General features: G+C 37.5%; 1 protein-coding gene across 7 annotated transcripts in view; it reads right to left on the minus strand.

The window, feature by feature from the left end:
• Positions 1 to 18,656, minus strand: part of RGS7 (regulator of G protein signaling 7) — a 502,597-nt gene that overhangs the window by 141,872 nt on the left and 342,069 nt on the right. For 5 of the 7 annotated variants that reach the window (XM_054694910.1, XM_054694912.1, XM_054694914.1 and 2 more), the window contains one exon: positions 17,345 to 17,395. The exons of the other annotated variants lie outside the window; for them this stretch is intronic. In XM_054694910.1, coding sequence (XP_054550885.1) covers positions 17,345 to 17,395 — 51 coding nt within the window. The remainder of the gene's footprint in view (positions 1 to 17,344; positions 17,396 to 18,656) is intronic. 7 annotated transcript variants of the gene reach the window in all.

Below are 18,656 nucleotides of genomic sequence, written 5' to 3' on the forward strand. Positions count from 1 at the left end.
CTGATTGTTAGAGTGAATTAAGTGATTATCAGAGTGATTTTAAAAAATAAAACAAGAGAGAGATCAACATGGTGGCGGGGAAATGCTGCTAGTAAGTCCTCCCATTGAAAAAAGTTAATAGGGAGGAAAAGCGGCAAGTCCTTGTGAGAACTGGGACACGAAAGATAAACGGGTGACTCTGGCAAACTGCCTGAAGGAGAAAGTTGCCATAAAAGAGGAAGAGAAAAGAGGAAAGCTCAAAACCATGCTACCCTCCACCACCCACAAAGTCAGCACTCTCTGACCAACAGAAAGAAAAAAAAAACAATGAGAACAAATTACACATCAAGAGGGACTGTGAGTGGAAAGGAACTAGTTCAGGCACCGTACCCCATGAACTAGAACTGTGGAGAACCATGTGGGAATCACCGCGGAGGTAAACGAACAGCTCCAGGCGCCATTAAAGGAAAACAAGGACTCCATGGAGACCTACAAATAGTGCAAGGCCAGCCGGTAAGCTTGGGAGAAAAGCAGCAGGCTCAAAAAACATACGCGGATCTCGGCTGTCCAGGTCCCTAAACCTGTGACCTAGGCTTGTGGGGAGACACACAGGAGCCTTCATTGAGGTGAATGTCCCTCACTGAGTAATCAGAAACCAGAGGCCCAGACATGGGAGCAGGGTGCAACAGGTGCCATTTCTGTGGACAATAAACTGGGCTACAGCCCGCATCCCAGATCTGAGGGCTTTAGAACTGAGACCCGGGGCAAGAAATTCAGGGTGTTGGAGCCCCATGATGGTGGGGCACAGGGCAGACACAGCACCTCAACGCCATTGAGGCACTCCACGCCACTCCCACTCTGTTCCCCAGAACCCACAGGGGAAAAAAATGGTTCAGGAAGGACACTGGGAAAGATCTCTGGTGCCACCTAGTGACCAGGAAAAAACACCAACATCCTGATAGTTGGAAACTAGGGATCCCCAAAACACCCTCAGGCTCTGAGAGAGGGTGGGCCATGCAAATGGGGGTAAGAAGGGAAATAAGTCATGGAGCAAGGCCCCATTCTGGAACTGAGAGCCAGGCACACGGGGCATGGGGCAGGCCATAGCAGTGGACACTGAACAGGGTGACAGCCAGTGTTTTGGATCTGATAGCCCTGGAACTGAGACCTAGAGGGCAGAATTCAGGGCATGGGATTCATGCAGCTGTGGGCACAGCACCCGGTGAACACGGGGCAGACACAGCACCCAGCTTGAATCTTATTCAAGCCCCTGTGTTGAGGTGCTCCCCTCCACTCCCCCTCTATTTCTCAGAGAACCACTGGGAAAAAGCACAGGTCAGCAAGTAAGGGTCTCTGGCACCACCTCGTGGCCAGAACAAAATCACCAACTAGCCAATTTCCCCTTGGAACTGAGTAAATACAGAGGCAAGGAACTGTAAGGGACAGTGCCCAGCAACACAGCATCAACACCCTGGTGGAGTTTTGGCCTACCAGTGCTGGTCTAAGTCTGGTAAACAGTTTCTGACACCCCTAAAGAAGTACTCCAAAGAGATGCCCGCCAACACCAGTGGCACAATGTCCCAACACATAGAACTAATTAGAAAGCAAAAACAGGGAGAAGAAAAAACATAAATAACCAAGCAAGCCCGCAGGAGAAGGACACACCACAAGAAGAAATACAGTCACCAGGGCTCAACAATGACATGGAAAAATTTCTCAGCCTATAAGATAAATAATTAATGATCATCATGATTAAAAGGCAGAAAGAAAACAAAAAGAAAAAAAAATGATTTGAGACAAATAATCACTGAAATGAAGAATGAAATTGACATCTTAAGAAAGGAAAGAAAAGAAATGCAGAAGATTAAAAGATTACTAGAGGAAATAAAGAATTCTGGGATAAGAAATGAAAACAGAATTGATGACATGGAAGAATGGATCAGTACTATTGAAGATACAGAAATAGAAAGAACCAAAAGAGAAAAGAAGAGAGAAGTGCAAATGACACAGTGTGAGGAGACTCTTAGACAATTATCAGACTCCATGAAGAGAGGAAATGTGAGAGTTATTGGCATTCCAGAAGGTAAGGAGAAAGACAAAGGAACTAAGAAATTATTCAAGGAGATAATTGAAGAAAACTTCCTAAGCATGAAAAAGGAGACAAATATAGACATACAAGAAGGGAGAAGAACTCCCAATTACCACAATGAAAAGAAAACTACAGCAAGTCACCTAATAGTAAAGCTTGCAAGAGTCCAAGACAAGGAAAAAATAATGAAATTGGCAAAGGGGAAGAAACAGATAACTTATAATGGAAAACCAATCAGGTAAACTTCAGACTTCTGCGAAGAAACATTACAGGCAAGAAGAGAATGGGGTAACATATTCAGCAAACTTCAAGAAAGCAAATGCCAACCAAGAATACTTTACCCTGCAAAGCTCTCCTTCCTCTACGAAGAAAAAAATATGGACCTTCTCAGACAAACAGAAACTCAAGAAATTCATTACAACTAAACCCCCCTTCCAAAAAAATTCTTCAAGAAGTCCTAAAGCCAAAACCAACAGAAGAATGAACAAGAAGAACAGAATAAAGCAAGGAATAAAATCACCAAAAAGTCAAACAAAGTGGCAAAAAAAATTGCCTGCATTTCAATATTAACTCTATATGTAAATGGATTAAACTATTCAATAAAAAGACAAAGTAGCAGGCTGCATTACAAAACAAAATTCAAACTTCTGCAGTCTCCAGGAAACAATTTAACCACAAAAGATAAACAAAGACTGAAAGTAAAAAGTTGGAAAAAATCCTACAAGCAAATGTACCAAAAAAAAAAGGGGGGGGGGCAGGAACAGCCATACTTATATCAGATGAAATAGACTTCTAATTAAAAAAGGCAAAAATAGACATAGACAGATACTACATTATGATCAAGGGGGCAATACATCAGGAAGATATAACACTCATCAACATATACTCACCAAAATATATTAGACATTATTAGCAGCTCTGAAAAGAGACAGTAAAGAAAATACATATATAGTGGGAGACTTCAACACCCCACTCTCACCAATGGACAGATCAATGAGACAAAAAATAAACAAAGACACTAGAGCCCTAAATAAAGACATAGAACTCATGGACTTAACAGACATCTACAGGACACTGCACCCAAAAAACTCCGAGTACACATTTTTCTCAAGTGTGCATGGATCATTTTCCAGAATCTATCACATGCTGGGCCACAAGACAAACATCAACAGATACATGAAGATCAAAATCATTCCAACTATCTTCTCTAATCATAAAGGCATCAAGCTAGAAATAAATCATGAAAAGAAAATAAGGAACTGTCCCACTTCATGGAGATTGAAATCCACACTACTGGAAGACCACTGGACTAATGAGGGGATCAAAGAAGAAATTAAAAAGTACTTTGAGTTGAATGACAAGGAGGACACCACTTTCCAGAATGTATGGGATGCAGCAAAAGCAGTAATAAGAGGAAAATATATAGCAATACAGGCTCACATCAACAAACAAGAAAGAACTCAAAGAAATAGCCTAACCTCACATCTCAAAGAACTAGAAAAAGAACAACAAAAGAACCCCAAAGCCAGTAGAATGGAAATAATAAAAATGAAAGCAGAAATAAATGAATTGGAAATTAAAAAAACAATCCAGGGCCTCCCCATTGGCGCAGCGATTGAGCACTGGGTTGCGAAGCTGCCTGCAGCCTCTGCAGCACCATTTGAATACCTGGCCACTGGGTGAAGGTCCCATATGGCATGCAGACCTCTCCTGCCACCCGCTGCTCCCCTCAGCAGTGTATTTCATCAGTCTTCCTGCTCTGCTCTCATTCTGGCTCTGGTGAATTCTCTCACTCTCTCATGCTTCTGACTGTACCCGGTGCTGTATAAATAAATAATTTTTTTTTTTTTAAAAATCCAAAATATCAATGAAACCAAAAGTTGGTTCTTTGAAAAATAAACAAAATAGACAACCTCTAGCAAGGCTCACAAGGAAAAAATTGGAGAAAACACATATAAATAGGATTACAAATGAAAGAGAAATAACAACAGACTCAGTAGAAATCAAAAGAATAATCAGAGAGTCTATGAACACTTATATGCAAACAAATTCAACAACCTAGAAGAGATGGACAAATTCCTAGAACAATATAATCAACCATATCTGGACTAAGAAGATATAAAACAACTAAACAGACCTATTACAAGAAGTGAAATTGAAGCAGTAATCAAAGCACTCCCCAAAAACAAAAGCCCAGGCCCAGACGGCTTCACAAATGAATTCTACCAAATTTTCAGCAGTGAATTAGTGCCTATCCTACACAAAATTTTCAAAAAAATTGAAAAAGAAAGAAAATTACCAAATACATTATGAAGCCAACATTACACTAATACCAAAACTAAACAAAGACAGCACAAAACCAGAAAATGACAGGCCAATCTCCCTAATGAACACTTATGCAAAAATCCTCAACAAAGTCCTTGCCAACAGAATCCAACAATGCATCAAAGGGATAGTACACCACAAACAAGCGGGATTCATCCCAAGGGCACAAGGATGGTTCAACATACGAAAATTGATAAGTATAATCCAACACATCAACAGATAGAAAAATGAAAACCATATGATCATATCAATAGATGCTGAGAAAGTATTCAACAAAGTCCAACATCCATTTATGATGAAGGCCCTTGAAATTCTCGGGATAAAAGGAAATTACCTTAACATGATAAAAGCTATATACAGAAAACCCACTGCCAACATTATTCTCAATGGCAAAAAGCTGAAGACCCTTCCTTTAAGATCAGGAACAAGATAAGGTTGTCCTCTCTCATCACTGCTCTTCAATATAATACTGGAGGTCCTAGCCAGGGCAATAAGACAAGAGAAAGGCATACATGGAATCCAAATAGGGAAAGAAGTAAAACTATCACTATTTGCAGATGATATGATAATATACACAGAGAACCCTAAAAACGCCACAGAAAAACTACTCAAAATAATCAACCAGTTCAGTAAAGTAGCAGGATACAAAATCAACACACAAAAATCAGTAGCCTTCCTATACACAAACTATCAATCGGAAGAAGAAATCAAGAAAACCATCCCTTTAATAATTGAAACCAAAAAATAAAATACTTGTAATAAACCTAACAAAAGAGGTGAAAGACCTACAGAAAGAAAATTATAAATGCTGTTAAAAGAAATTGAAGAAGGCACAAAAAATTGGAAAGACATCCCCTGCTCATGGATTGGAAGAATCAACATTATTAAAATGGCCATCCTCCCAAAAGCAATATACAGATTCAATGCTATGCCAGTAAAAATCCCAATGACATTCTTCAAAGAAACAGAACAAATACTGATGAAATTCATATGGAACCACAAAAACCATGACTAGCCAAAGCCCTACTGATGAAAACAAAGGAGAAAGGAGGTATCACACTTCCGAACTTCAAGCTATACTACTAATAAAATAAAATCCATGATAAGTAAAACAGTTTGGTATTGGAACCACCTTATACCAGTAAGAATGGCACATATCAAAAAAAAAAAAAAAACAAGCAACAATAAATGCTGGTGAGGATGCAGTGAAAAAGGAACTCTTCTACATAGGAAGTGGGATTGCAAACTGGTCCAACCATTGTGAAAAGCTGTCTGGAGGTTCCTCAGTCTACTAAAAATGAAGCTACCATACGATCCAGCAATTCCACTACTAGGGTCTACCCAAAGGACACAAAAACAGTGATTCAAAAGAGCACCTGTACACCCATGTTTATTGCAGCACTATTTACAATAGGTAAAACCTGGAAACAACCCAAATGCCCCAAAATAGATGACTGGATCAAGAAGATGTGGTATATATACACAATGGAATAATATTCAGCAATAAAAAAGAAACATGCCATTCACAGCAACGTGTATGGAGCTAAAGGAATTATGCTCAGTGAAATAAGCCAGAAGGAAAAAGAAAAATATCGGATGGTTTCACTTATAACAGGAATATAGGGAAACCAAATAAGACATCAGTGTAAAAAAAAATAATAATAACAGTACAAAACACAACAAAGCAAAAACAGACCATTATAAACCAGAGATATACTACAGGGAAGGAGGAGAGAGAGGGATGAGTGTGAGGGAGGGAGGAGCACAGCAGACAGTGGCAAAGGTGCATGGGTGCCTTGGGGAAGGAAATTCTATGGGGATTTAATCTGGGGGGGGTGGGGGAAAATATTGTTCAAAAAATTAAAAAATGATGATAAATGTTAAAATAAAAAAGAAAATAAAAAATAAAAGACAATAAAAAATAAAATAAGATCCAATTGTATGTTATAAACACTCACTTTAAATAGAAAAACTCAAAAACATTTAACAACAGCTAAATGGAGAAATAAATTAAAATGGTCAAGCTGATCACAATCTTTTGATATCATTTCTAGATTAATTCTAGACAAGGCATATTTCATTTAAAAAGTTATCAGAATTGGGCCTTTCCTGATGGTGCAGGCGGTTGAGTGCCATGCTGTGCTGTGAAACTACCTGCAGCCTCTGCTGTGCCGGTTCGATCTGGCTGGCTGACTGGCAAGGGTCCCACATGGCGCACAGACCTTTCCTGTTGTGCCTGCTGCTCCCCTCAGCAGTGTATTTTGTAAGTCTGCCTGTTCTGTTCCCCACTCTGTCTCTAGTGAATCCTCTCACCCTCCCACGCATCTGGCCTGTACCCCGGTTCTTGTATAAATAAATAAATAAATCTTAAAAAAAATAAAAAATTATCAGCACTAATTGAAGAATTATACAATTATAAAGAGGTCAGTTTGTTAAGAAGACAAAATCTTGAACATGTGTATAATTTACAGAGTATCAAGATATGTAGGGCAAATACTGATCGAGCTGGAAGGGAAACTAGAGAAAGCCATTGTTATATGGAAAATTTTAACACTATTATTTTATCAATGAAAAATCAAGCATGAGGTATTCTAAAAGAATACATGAGATATGTGAACAACCTTAGTAACATGTGAACAACCTTAGTAATCACTTGATTTGATAGGTATTTTTTTCAATTATTTGATCTAATTAACACTTTAATATTTTATCCACCTACAGTAGATAGAATATGTAGCATGGAATTGATATAATTCATAATAGTAATAGACTGAATATTAAAAGATCATATGGATCATATCAATTACCCCCCTCAAAATAATTAGACAAAACCCAACATCCATTAATAATAAAAGAAAAACAGCAATTTAGCATAGTAAGAAAATTGGAAATTTATCAAATTGAGAAAAAAGGTCAACAAAAACACTATAATTAATACCATTGTTAGGTAGAAACTGAAAGCTTTCTCTTTAAGTTCATGAATGGAGCAAGATTGTTCTCTTTCACACTAATTCAGTCTTGTACTGCATGTCCTAACTAATTCAACAAGATAACAAATGGAATAAAAAGTGTACAGACTGATAATAAAATCCTTTGTTATATAATTGTCTGTGTAGAACATCTTCAAGACTACAAAAATTGGGTCTGCCTTGTGGCATAGGGGTTGTCTCAACACTATCACCAGGACAGGGAGCTAACCCACAAATGGTGCAGCCAATCTCCCCTGTCTGGCCGGCTGGTCCCCTCTGCAGTATATTTCAGTATATGTGACTTTTCTGCTCCCCACTCTGTCTCTGGTGAATCCTCTCACCCCCTACACCTCTGGCCTATATCCCAGTTCTTCCATGCATAAATAAATAACTAAATCTTAAAAAAAAAAAAGACTACAAAAACACTCTTGAAATTAAAAGGCTAACATAGCAAGGTTCTCAATATGCAAAAGTTGATTACTTTCCTTAATACCAGAAGTGAAAAACTGGAATTTGAATTTAAAAATACACTGTCAACAAAATAAATGACAGGCCACAGATCGTGAGAAAATATCTGCAAAATAAACACAAGACGCTTGAATAGAAAAATATAAAAATAGGGCCTCCCTAGTGGTGCAAGGGGTTAAGCACATAACTATGAAGATATCTGTAGCCTTTGCAGCATGAGTTCGATCCCCCACCAGCCAGGGAGCTACCCGCATGGTGTAGCAGACCTCTCCTGTCTTGGCCGCTGCTCCCCTCAGCAGTATATTTCAGTCACTCTGCTTGTTTTGTTCCCCACTCTGTCTCTGGTGTATCCTCTTATTCCCTGCACCTCTGGCCTGTACCCCAGTTCTTGAATGCATAAATAAATCTTAATATATAAATACATATATATATATAATTCTTAAAACTTAATCAACAATGAATCAAAGTGTGCTAAAGATCTAAACAGACACAGTAGGGAGGATACACAGATGACAGGCATACAAAAAAAAAATGTTCAAAGTCATTAAGGAATGAAGTTTAATAACAATAATGAGACACCACAGCACACCTTTTAGAATGACTGAAATAAAAATTAAACCTGACTCTACTTAATAGTAATGGTGAGGTGATAGAGTAGGAGGAACTCTCCTTTATTTTTGGTGGAAAGCAAAATGGTATAGCTAAATTGGAAGACAATTTGCTAGATTTTTATAAGGAGAAAAATTGTCAACGTCTGATCAATAACCACACTGTAAGATACCCAGCACTTTGGAAAATTTATGTTGACACAAAAGATAACAGATAAAATTCCATAGCAGCTTTATTCATTATCTCCCCAAACTGAAAGTGACCAAGATTTCCTTCAGAAGGTGAATGGATTCACATATGGAATATAACTTAGCAACAGAAATTATGAGATATCGATTCTCCCAAAGAAATAAATGAACCGTAAATGAATTCTCTAGCAGCAATAAACCTGCTTTCAAAGGCTATAGACTTTTCTTATAGTTTATACTACATTATCTCATTTATAAGACATTCTGGAAAAGATAAAATTTTTATGGGAATGGTTAATAGAGCAATATTTCCATATTAAGGACATATTTGAATAGTTGAATTACTAGGAAATTTTGGGGAAAATGAAACTATTCTGTAGAAAACTATAACAATGGATATATGATATTATGTCTACATCAAACCCTTAAAACATTTAAGTGCAAAAATAGACCTCAATGTGTGCAATTAAAAAAAATCATCTAAAGTTTTGAGGTATCCAAGGAATGGAAATTTATAGACAAGGAAAAGGAAAAGACAGATTAATCCATATGATAGTGACTTTGAGTTAGAGACATCAATAAGTCCCACCCTTAATAGAGACACAAATACTTATGAATATATAATTGTGTTAGTATGTGCATACACACACACACAGGTGTATTTCCTTATTCTGACAGTGAAGAATGCCTGATACCAGGTCTACCATGAGGTAATGTTGGAACTATCACAGGCTCCATTCCAGGCCTTTCAAGACTCCATTCATCATCAGCTACCACCAGTGATCCTCTGGTAAGAACTCTCCCCAGTCCAAGGCATATCGAACAGTTCTGCAGTAACTGGACAAGCATCAGTCCAGGCCACACAAGACCCCACCCACCAGCAGCAAACCAGCTAAAAGATATAAAATTCAAGAAAAATAATGAATGTCTTAAAAAACAAGATCAATGAACAGAGGATTAAAATTGACATTCTAGGGCCTCCCTGGTGGCCCAAGCAGTTAAGATGCTACCTATGAAGCTATCCACAGCCACTACAGAATGAATTCAATCCCCAGCCTGGGAGCTACCCCCATGGCACTGCAGACCTCTCCTGGCTTACCTGCTGCTCCCCTCAACAGTGTATTTCAGCCAGTCTGCCTATTCCTCTCCCCATTCTGTCTCTGGTGGGTCCTCTCACCCCCATACCTGCACCTCTGGTTTGTACCCCAGTTCTTGTATGCATAAATAAATAAATATTTTAAAAAATGGATATTCTAAAGAAGGAAATAATGGAGTTGCAGGATGAAAAAAAAAAAGGTTAAATGAGGACATGAGTAATAATATAGGAAGCTATAAGTGTGTAATAAGCCCAGAGGAAGAGTGAATCAGTGAACTTGAAGATGCACATTTACAAAGAAATAAGATAGAATATTTAAAAGAAAAATGAAATAAAAAACAAAAGCATGAAGATGCATTTCATGAACTATCTGAATTAATGAAGAAAGGCAATATAAGAATAATTGTAATTCCAGAAGAGGAAGAGATAGAAAGGAACAAAAATAAATTTTAAAAAATAATAGAAGAAAGGGGCCTCCCTTGTGGTGCAGGGATAAAGACAGAGTGCTATCAAGCTATCACCAGCTATTGCAACATGAGTTCAATTCCCAGTCAAAGAGATATCTCACATAGTGCAGCAGACCTCTCCTGTCTTGCCCACTCTCCCCTCAGCACTGTATCATAGTAGGTCTGCCTGTTCTGCTCCCCACTCTGTCTCTGGTGAATCCTCTCACCCCGCCCCCGCATCTCTGACCTATGCCCCAGTTCTTGTTTGCATGATTAAATAAATCTTAAAATAAATAATAGAGGAAAATTTCCCAGACCCAGAGGAGGAAATACATATGCATATGCAGGAAGCTAAAAGAACACCATGGTACCTAGACAAAATGAGATCAACCAAGACAAGTAGTGAATTTTCCAAAAAATCAAATAAAAGAATATTGAAATTTGCAAAGGTGCGCTCCTGTAAAGGAACTCATATCAGATTATCATTGGATATCTCAGAAGAAACTTTGAAGGAAAGGAGAGAATTTGAAGATGTGATTGAATATTTTAAATATAAAAACTGCCAACCAAGAATATTATATCCTGCAAGACTTTCTTTTTTATATGAGGTAAAAATAAAGGACTTCTCAGACAAACAAAAGAAAAGTCATTAGCAAAATCTAAAACCCCCCTCTGAGAAATATTAAATGAAACTCTAGTATTACACCAAATTGAGTAAAACACAAAAAGAAAAAAGAAAAAGGAAATAGATACAAACACAATATTAAGGATAAAATGACAGTAATATACTTTCATATATCAAACAGACTAAATTCAAATTTTAAGATATATAGTTGCTGGCCAGATTTGGAAATAGAATCTAAGCTTCCACTGTTTCCAAAAGACACAACTGAGCTGAATTGCAAATATAAATATAGGCTCAGGATTAAGAGTTGGAAAAAAAACAAACAAGTATAGAGGATACAAAGAAAATCAGACAATTAAAAATGATAACAGCGGTTGAGCGCCTGGCTGCGAAGCTGCCCGCAGCCTCTGGAGTGCCAGTTCAATCCCCGGCCATCGGCAAGGGTCCCACACGGTGCACAGACCTCTCCTGCTGTGCCTGCTGCTCCCCTCGGCAGTGTACTTCATTAGTCTACCTGTTCTGCACCCTGCTCTGTCTCTGGTGAATTCTCTCACCCTCCCTTGCTTCTGACTGTACACAGTGCTTGTATAAATAAATAAATAAATCTTTAAAAAAAATGATCACAAGAGTCAGGGATGGACAACTACATAATGATAAAGGGAAAAATACTTCAGGAAGATATACCACTTACCAATATACACTCACCAAATGAAGAAGCAACAAAATACATTAGGGAATTAAAATCAACCCATAAAACACAACTTGGGAAAAAAAAAAACACATATGCTGGAGGGTAATTCAACATCACACTCTTACCAGTGGACAAATCAATGAGACAAAAAAATGAAAAAAAGACATAACATATTTAACAAAGATTTATACCATACGGATTAATAGCTATATACAGGATCCTGCAACTCCAAAAAAGTAGAAAATACTTTTTTTTTTAATCAAATGAGCATGAGGAACTCTCCAGGGTTGACCACAAACTAAGTAACAAGATAAGCATCAAAATTCATGAAGATAAAAATCATACCAAGTATCTTATCTGACCATAAAGTTACTGAACTACAAATCAACTTCAAAAAGAAAACAAGGAAACACTTTAGTACATGGAGACTAAATAATACTATATTGAACAATTAATAAGTTAGTGAGGAAATCAAAGAATAAATGAAAATACATGGAGGCAAATGATAATGAGGACACAACCTTTCAGAACACAGGGGACACAGCAAAAGCAGTCTAAATGGGAAACATATAGCGATGCAGGCTACATTATGAAACTACAAAGAACCCAAATTAAAAGTCTTATCTCTCATTTGGAGGACTAGAAAAAGAACAACAACAAATCAAGTCAGAACAGAAATAAATGAAATAGAAATGATATCAAAGATCTACAAAGCACTTACACAATTCAACAAAAATAAAACAAAAAACCCATTCATAAAACGGGCTGAAGAATGACACAGGCAGGTCTCAAAGAATACATGCAGATGGCCAACAAGCATGAAATAATGTTCATCCTCACTTATCATCAGGAAAATTCAAAACAAAACCATAATGAGATAGCATATCACACCTGCGAAATTGGCCACCTTAAGAAAATAAAAACACACAAACAAGTGCTGGTGAGGGTGTTTAGAAAAAGGTACCATATCACATTGTGGGTGGCAATGTAGACTGCCCCAGTCCCTCTGGGAAGAACCATGGAGGAGATTCAAAAAGATTACTAATGAGTTTACCATATGACCCAGTAATTGTACTCCTATCCAAAGAACCAAAGACACTGCTGTTTATAGCAGCGCTATTTACAATAGTCAAGATATGGAAACAATCTAAATGCTTCAGAACAGATGAGTGGATCAAGAAGATGCAGTGCATATACACAATGGATAACTACTCAGTGATCAAAAATGATAACCTTGTGGCCTCCCCGGTGGCGCAACGGTTGAGTGCTGGGTTGCGAAGCTGCCCGCAGCCTCTGCGGCGCCGGTTCGATCCCCGGCTGCTCCCCGGCCACCGGAGGAGGGTCCCACATGGCACGCAGACCCATCCTGCCGCCCGCTGCTCCCTTTGGCAGTGTACTTCGGTCCTTCTGCCTGCTCTGCTCCCCGCTCTGACTCTAGTGAATTCTCTCACCCTCCCGCGCTTCTGACTGTACCCAGTGCTTGTATAAATAAATAAATAAATCTTTCAAAAAAAAAAAAAAATGATAACCTTGTAACTTTTGTGGTAACATGGGTGAAACTGGAAGGGCTTATTCTAAACAACATGAATGATAAATACTGGATAGTTTCATTTACATGTTGAACTAGAGAAACCAAACAACTGGTCAAAGACAAATTGTAAGACTGACCCTTGAAAGCAGACCACAGCCTAAGACACTAAGGAGGGCAGTTGGAAGGGTAGGGAGATGGGAGAGTAGAGAAAGTTGGCAGGGGGAGAGGACACCACCGTGGACTGTGGGCACTCTTGTTTTGAGAAATCTATGGCAACTGCACCAGAGGGGAGAAATACTATATTGTGAAAAAATAAACAATGATGTTTAAAAATAATTCAAAAATTTCAACAAACATAATATAATCTATACAAAAGCTGATCCATCTGGGTATGGTGTGATAACACAGATGTGAAAAGTATGAACATATATCTCTCTGAGTCACATAATCTGTTGTATATCAATATTACCTCAATAAAAATATTACAATTAAAAATGATAAATATGAGCTGGAGAGTTGAGTCATCACAGAAAACTGAGAGCAACTTATGTGGCTAGCAAAATTAAAAAAGAAGAAAAGTCAGGCGTGTAACCCCCTGGAAGTAAAACACAATAAAGTCATCCAAGGAAGAAATGCTGCACTTGGAATGCTTGGCTCATTGTATGAATTCATCAAAATAATGCCAAATGAATGAAACTATGAAGAAATCAATAAAGAAATTGAAATATCCAGCCAAATATGCACTCAATTTATGTAATTTAAAGGAAAATAGTATTTAGTATTCATTAATATTCAAAACTATGGGGCCTCCCCTGGTGGCGCAGGCGGAGCGCAGCTCCGTGAAGCTCTCTGTAGCCTCTGCAGCGCCGGTTCCATCCCTGCCTGCCAGGGAGGGTCCCACATGGTACAGCAGACCTCTCCTGTCTCACCCACAGCTCCCCTCAGCAGTATATTTCATCAGTCAGCCGGTTCTGTTCTCTGTTCTGTCTCTGGTGAATCCTCTCACCCTCCCGCGCATGGGGCCTGTACCCTGGTTCTTGTATAAATAAATAAACTTTTAAAAATAATATTGAAAACTATGTATAAAAAAAGCACTTATTGGATAAGAACCTGAAGGTCATGGAACCCTCTTCCCCCGACTCGAAATAGGCCATCGGAACCTGATTCTACACCCACTCATTAGTCTCTTCTTCCAACTTAATACAAAATTCTCTTTCAGCAATTTATTGACATCTAAAGCTTCTAATTATCCCTAATGATTTTCAAATGACTGACCACCTGACCACCAAATAGAGCACAAGGCAGAACCTGTCATGGGTTTCTTTCTTATTTTTAAATATTTTCAGAGAATTTATAGAAATTAAACCTGTCATTATAATACCTATTCTCTTTCTGAGACATTTCAAATTGGTATGATTAATTTCATGCATGCAGTCATCAATATAATTTTTATGATATCAGGTAGGTTATTATTTAGTTGAAATCACTATACCAAATTAATTAATTTTCAGTATGCAAAATGTGTTATATCTTCAGAACAGTCATGAAGGCTTCTAATTCTTTTATTTTTTTTTTTTAAGTTTGAGACTTTTTTTAAGATTTATTTATTTTTATACAAGAACTGGGGTACAGGCCAGAGGCATGGGAGGGTGAGAGGATTCACCAGAGATAGAGCAGGGAGCAGAACAGGGAGACAACAGAAGTACACTGCTGAGGGGAGCAGCAGGCACAACAGGGGAGGTCTGCCACACCATGTGGGATTCTCGCAGGCAGGCTGGGATCAAACCCGCACTGCTGAGGCTGCGGACAGCTTCACAGTGCGGCGCTTAACCCACTGAGCCACTGGGGAGGCCCAAGACTTCTAATTCTTTTTAAAATTTAGTACAGGGGCCTCCCTGGTGGCACAAGGGGTTGAGACGCAGCCTATGAGGCTGTCCGCAGTCACTGCATCATGAGCTCGTTCCCTGGCCAGGGAGTTACCAGCCTGGTGCATCAGCCCTCTCCTGACTTGCCTGCTGCTCTCCTCAGCAGTGTATTTCAGTCAGTCTACCTGTTCTGTTCCCACTTGGTCTCTGGTGAATCCTCTGGCCCCCCCCCACACACACACCTCTAGCCTGTACCCCAGTTCTTGTATGCATAAATAAATCTTTAAAAAATAAAATAAAATTTAGTGCAGCACCATTCACTCTGAAATTAGCTCATAAAAAAATCCTATCAAAAGTATTGTTCAGTCTATTATAAATCTATTAATTTCTCAATATGATTGATTTTATCTTTTCATGAAGATATATATGAAGAATTTGTATTTATACAATGAAGATTTATATAATCTTTAATCTCTTAGAAAGATCAATTATACATATCTATTACTGTTAGAATAATACCCCATATATGAATGATAAACAATGATTGATTCTTACTAGCTTTTTATACCTGAAGGTTATCATTTTTCAAACTATTACTGAAAAGACTATTATTGAAAGTCTTAAGACTGCCAGTCTCAACTTACAAAAAATAGTTTTAAGATTAATTTTGTCCTTGAAGTAATAGTATTCTTTGCACATCAGTAATCCCTTATCATCAACTATGCCAACTGAGTTTTTATCCTGGGGTCATTTATCTGGTGCTATAGTTTGTAGAGTCAGGTATTCCCACTGAGGTGAAGATTAAATATAAATCTGTTATGACTATGTTTTCTTTCCTGAATAATGAGTTCCTATTTTCATTTAGTGATAACATAATGCTGACAACAGATGCTTCATCTTTACTTGTTTTAATGCAGTGTAACTTGCTAGGACAAGTGTTTGTAAAACTCCTGTACTAAATGAACAGAAATATACACAGACACTTATGTACAGAATTAGAGCTATATTTTCTTTTTTTTTAAGATTTATTTATTTATACAAGCATTGGGTACAGTCAGAAGCATGGGAGGGTGAGAGAATTCATCAGAGCCAGAGCAGAGAGCAGAACAGGCAGAGTGACAAAATACTCTGCTGAGGGGAGCAGCAGGTGAGGCAGGAGAGGTCTGTGGCGCCATGTGGGACCTTCGCCACCATGTGGTGACCAGGGATCAAACTGGCGCTGCAGAGGCTGCAGGCAGCTTCGCAACCCAGCCCTTAACCACTGCACCATGGGGGAGGCCCTAGAGCTGTATTTTCTTATGGTATGGCTTTATAAATTAGCTAAAAATGGGCCTCCCCAGTAGCAAAGCGGTTGAGCGCTGCCCTGCAAAGCTGTCCACAGCCTCTGCAGCGCTGGTTTGATTCCCTGCCAGCCAGGAAGAACCCCACACGGTGTGGCAGACCTCTCCTGCCTCGCCCGCTGCTCCCCTCAGCAGTATATTTTGTCAATCTGCCTGTTCTGCTCCTCGCTCTGTCTCTGGTGAATCCTCTCAGCCTCCCACACTTCTGACCTGTACCCCAGTTCTTGTATAAAATAAATAAATCTTTAAAAATAAATAAATAAATAGATTAGCTAAAAATGAGGAAAAAGTTAAAACTTTGCATCTCCATGTAATGTTACTTGTAAATCATCCTAAGGAGGTAGTCAAAAAAGCCATGACTATTCCTCTCTAACTGAAGGGAAGATATGTTATATAAGTGCATAGCCATCCTTCTCTACCAGTCATTTTGCTCCCAGTTTTTCATAAGATTTTTTTTTAAGATCGTTATACCTTAAACTTCATTTTTATTTCATAGGCATGAAGGTTCTCACATTATAATTTCTTAAAGTCATAAAAGGTGTCACATATGTAGAAATCTGTTCTAGGTATTTCCAAACACAGGATGGTAGAAATTGTTTCCAAACTCTGGAAACCGGTTTATTGTTATAGAACAGACATAATGTTCACCACAGTAAGTAGGTTCATGAATTAAATTAGAACATTACAAAAACCATGTAAGTTTGGCAAAAAACTGCAATTACAAATAACTTTGCTTTCAAACTTATATGCATAAGTGGATTTATGGCAAAACTATAAATCAAGGTGGTTTTTAATGTTTCATGAATGGAAACTTCATTGCTTCATAACCACTTGCTATAAAAGTTCCATATACAATATTAATGGACATGTGTACAATGTATCCATTCTATCACCAATCACTCTAATAATATATAAAATGGGACAGTAAATATGTGAAGATTATAAAACTATAATAAGATAATTTAACTAAATTATATTATCATAAAATTTGTGTAAATGCCAAAATAGTTTAAATTTAATTGTTATTTGCATGTTTACTTTCTTGTATTAATAGACCTGAGAAAACATATTTATTAAAACCACAAAGAAAGTAATTCTATCAATTGGAAAAATGTTGATTTACCTGGATCTTCTATAGTTAAGTTCTTTATTAACCATTGAACAATATCTGAACCTAGAAAAATAAAAGAGAAAAACACAGATATATGTGAACATGTTAAGTTTAACAATGTTCAACTTTTAGCATTCATGTTGGGAACATTTATCAATGTTTTAAGAGATTAAAGATAAACCATAAGGAGTACTGAAAACAGAGTAAATACATAACTTTTCTTCAATAGGGAAGATTCAAATTAGTAAATCGTATTAAACAATTAAACTTAATTCCATATATTAATTGTAGACAGAATGATTCATTCATCCATTCTTTTAATAAGTATTTGAGTGACCACTGTAATTCAAGAACAATTCTAAGTATGCCATCACCATGCTTTATATTATGGTCCCTCTCATTTATTGTTGCCCACATTCCATCCTTGTATCTCAAACCAAGTCAAACTTGTCAGTTTTTGAAGACTCCAGCATGCTTCAAGCCTGGATTCTTCACAACACCATCCCCTAACTATTTCAAGGCACCCATCATTATTTTAAACAACAGAACTTGCCTTGATTCTTAACTTTGTATCTTAAATATACAACACCCTACTTGGAACTGCAAAGGAATCTGTGTAGTTCTTTACTGTAGTTTTGACCATATGATATCACAACTACTTATTTGATTAAAGACATATTAAATACCTTAACTTGGGCTGTCATATTCATCTTTTGTATTTGGAGCATAGCAAGAGTTTAATGATGTATGATGCATTTTTTTTTAAATGCATGTTTCCACTTCATACAGAAGATTTAATGAGTCAGCTACATTTTAATGCATGAAAACTATAGAAATTTAGTTGCTGAAGGAGACTATTTCAAAATTAAAGGTGTAAAATAGTTAACAGAGTTTTCATGTATAATTTCTATATACTTGATGGTAGGAATAATAGGGACTTAAAACTAATAAAACTGTTCATTCAGTAGGCCTTTAACCCAGGCTGAAGAACTTGGATTTACTTCTATAAATCAGGCAGGAAAAGACATGCAATGTTCTTTGGACCAATTACATCATCAAAGAAATCTCAAGAAAATGGGTATTACAGAGTGCTATGTTCAGTCTTATATCCTGAGTTATTCTGAGACTCGACTTTTACTTGATCAAACACACACACACACAGAGTAATACTGACCAAAATAGAAATTCATGGCCCCAAATTTTATACAACCTACCCATTTTCACATTTGAACATCTATTTGGGAAACATATGTAGGTCATCACTGGAAATTTCCTTTCTTTTGAAGAGAACTAATCATTGCTTCCAGGACATTTTTTTTTAATT

The sequence above is a fragment of the Talpa occidentalis genome, unplaced genomic scaffold (assembly GCF_014898055.3).
Source record: "Talpa occidentalis isolate TD23 unplaced genomic scaffold, MPIMG_talOcc4v2.1 talOcc4.14, whole genome shotgun sequence".
In the NCBI taxonomy this organism is placed as follows: domain Eukaryota; kingdom Metazoa; phylum Chordata; class Mammalia; order Eulipotyphla; family Talpidae; genus Talpa; species Talpa occidentalis.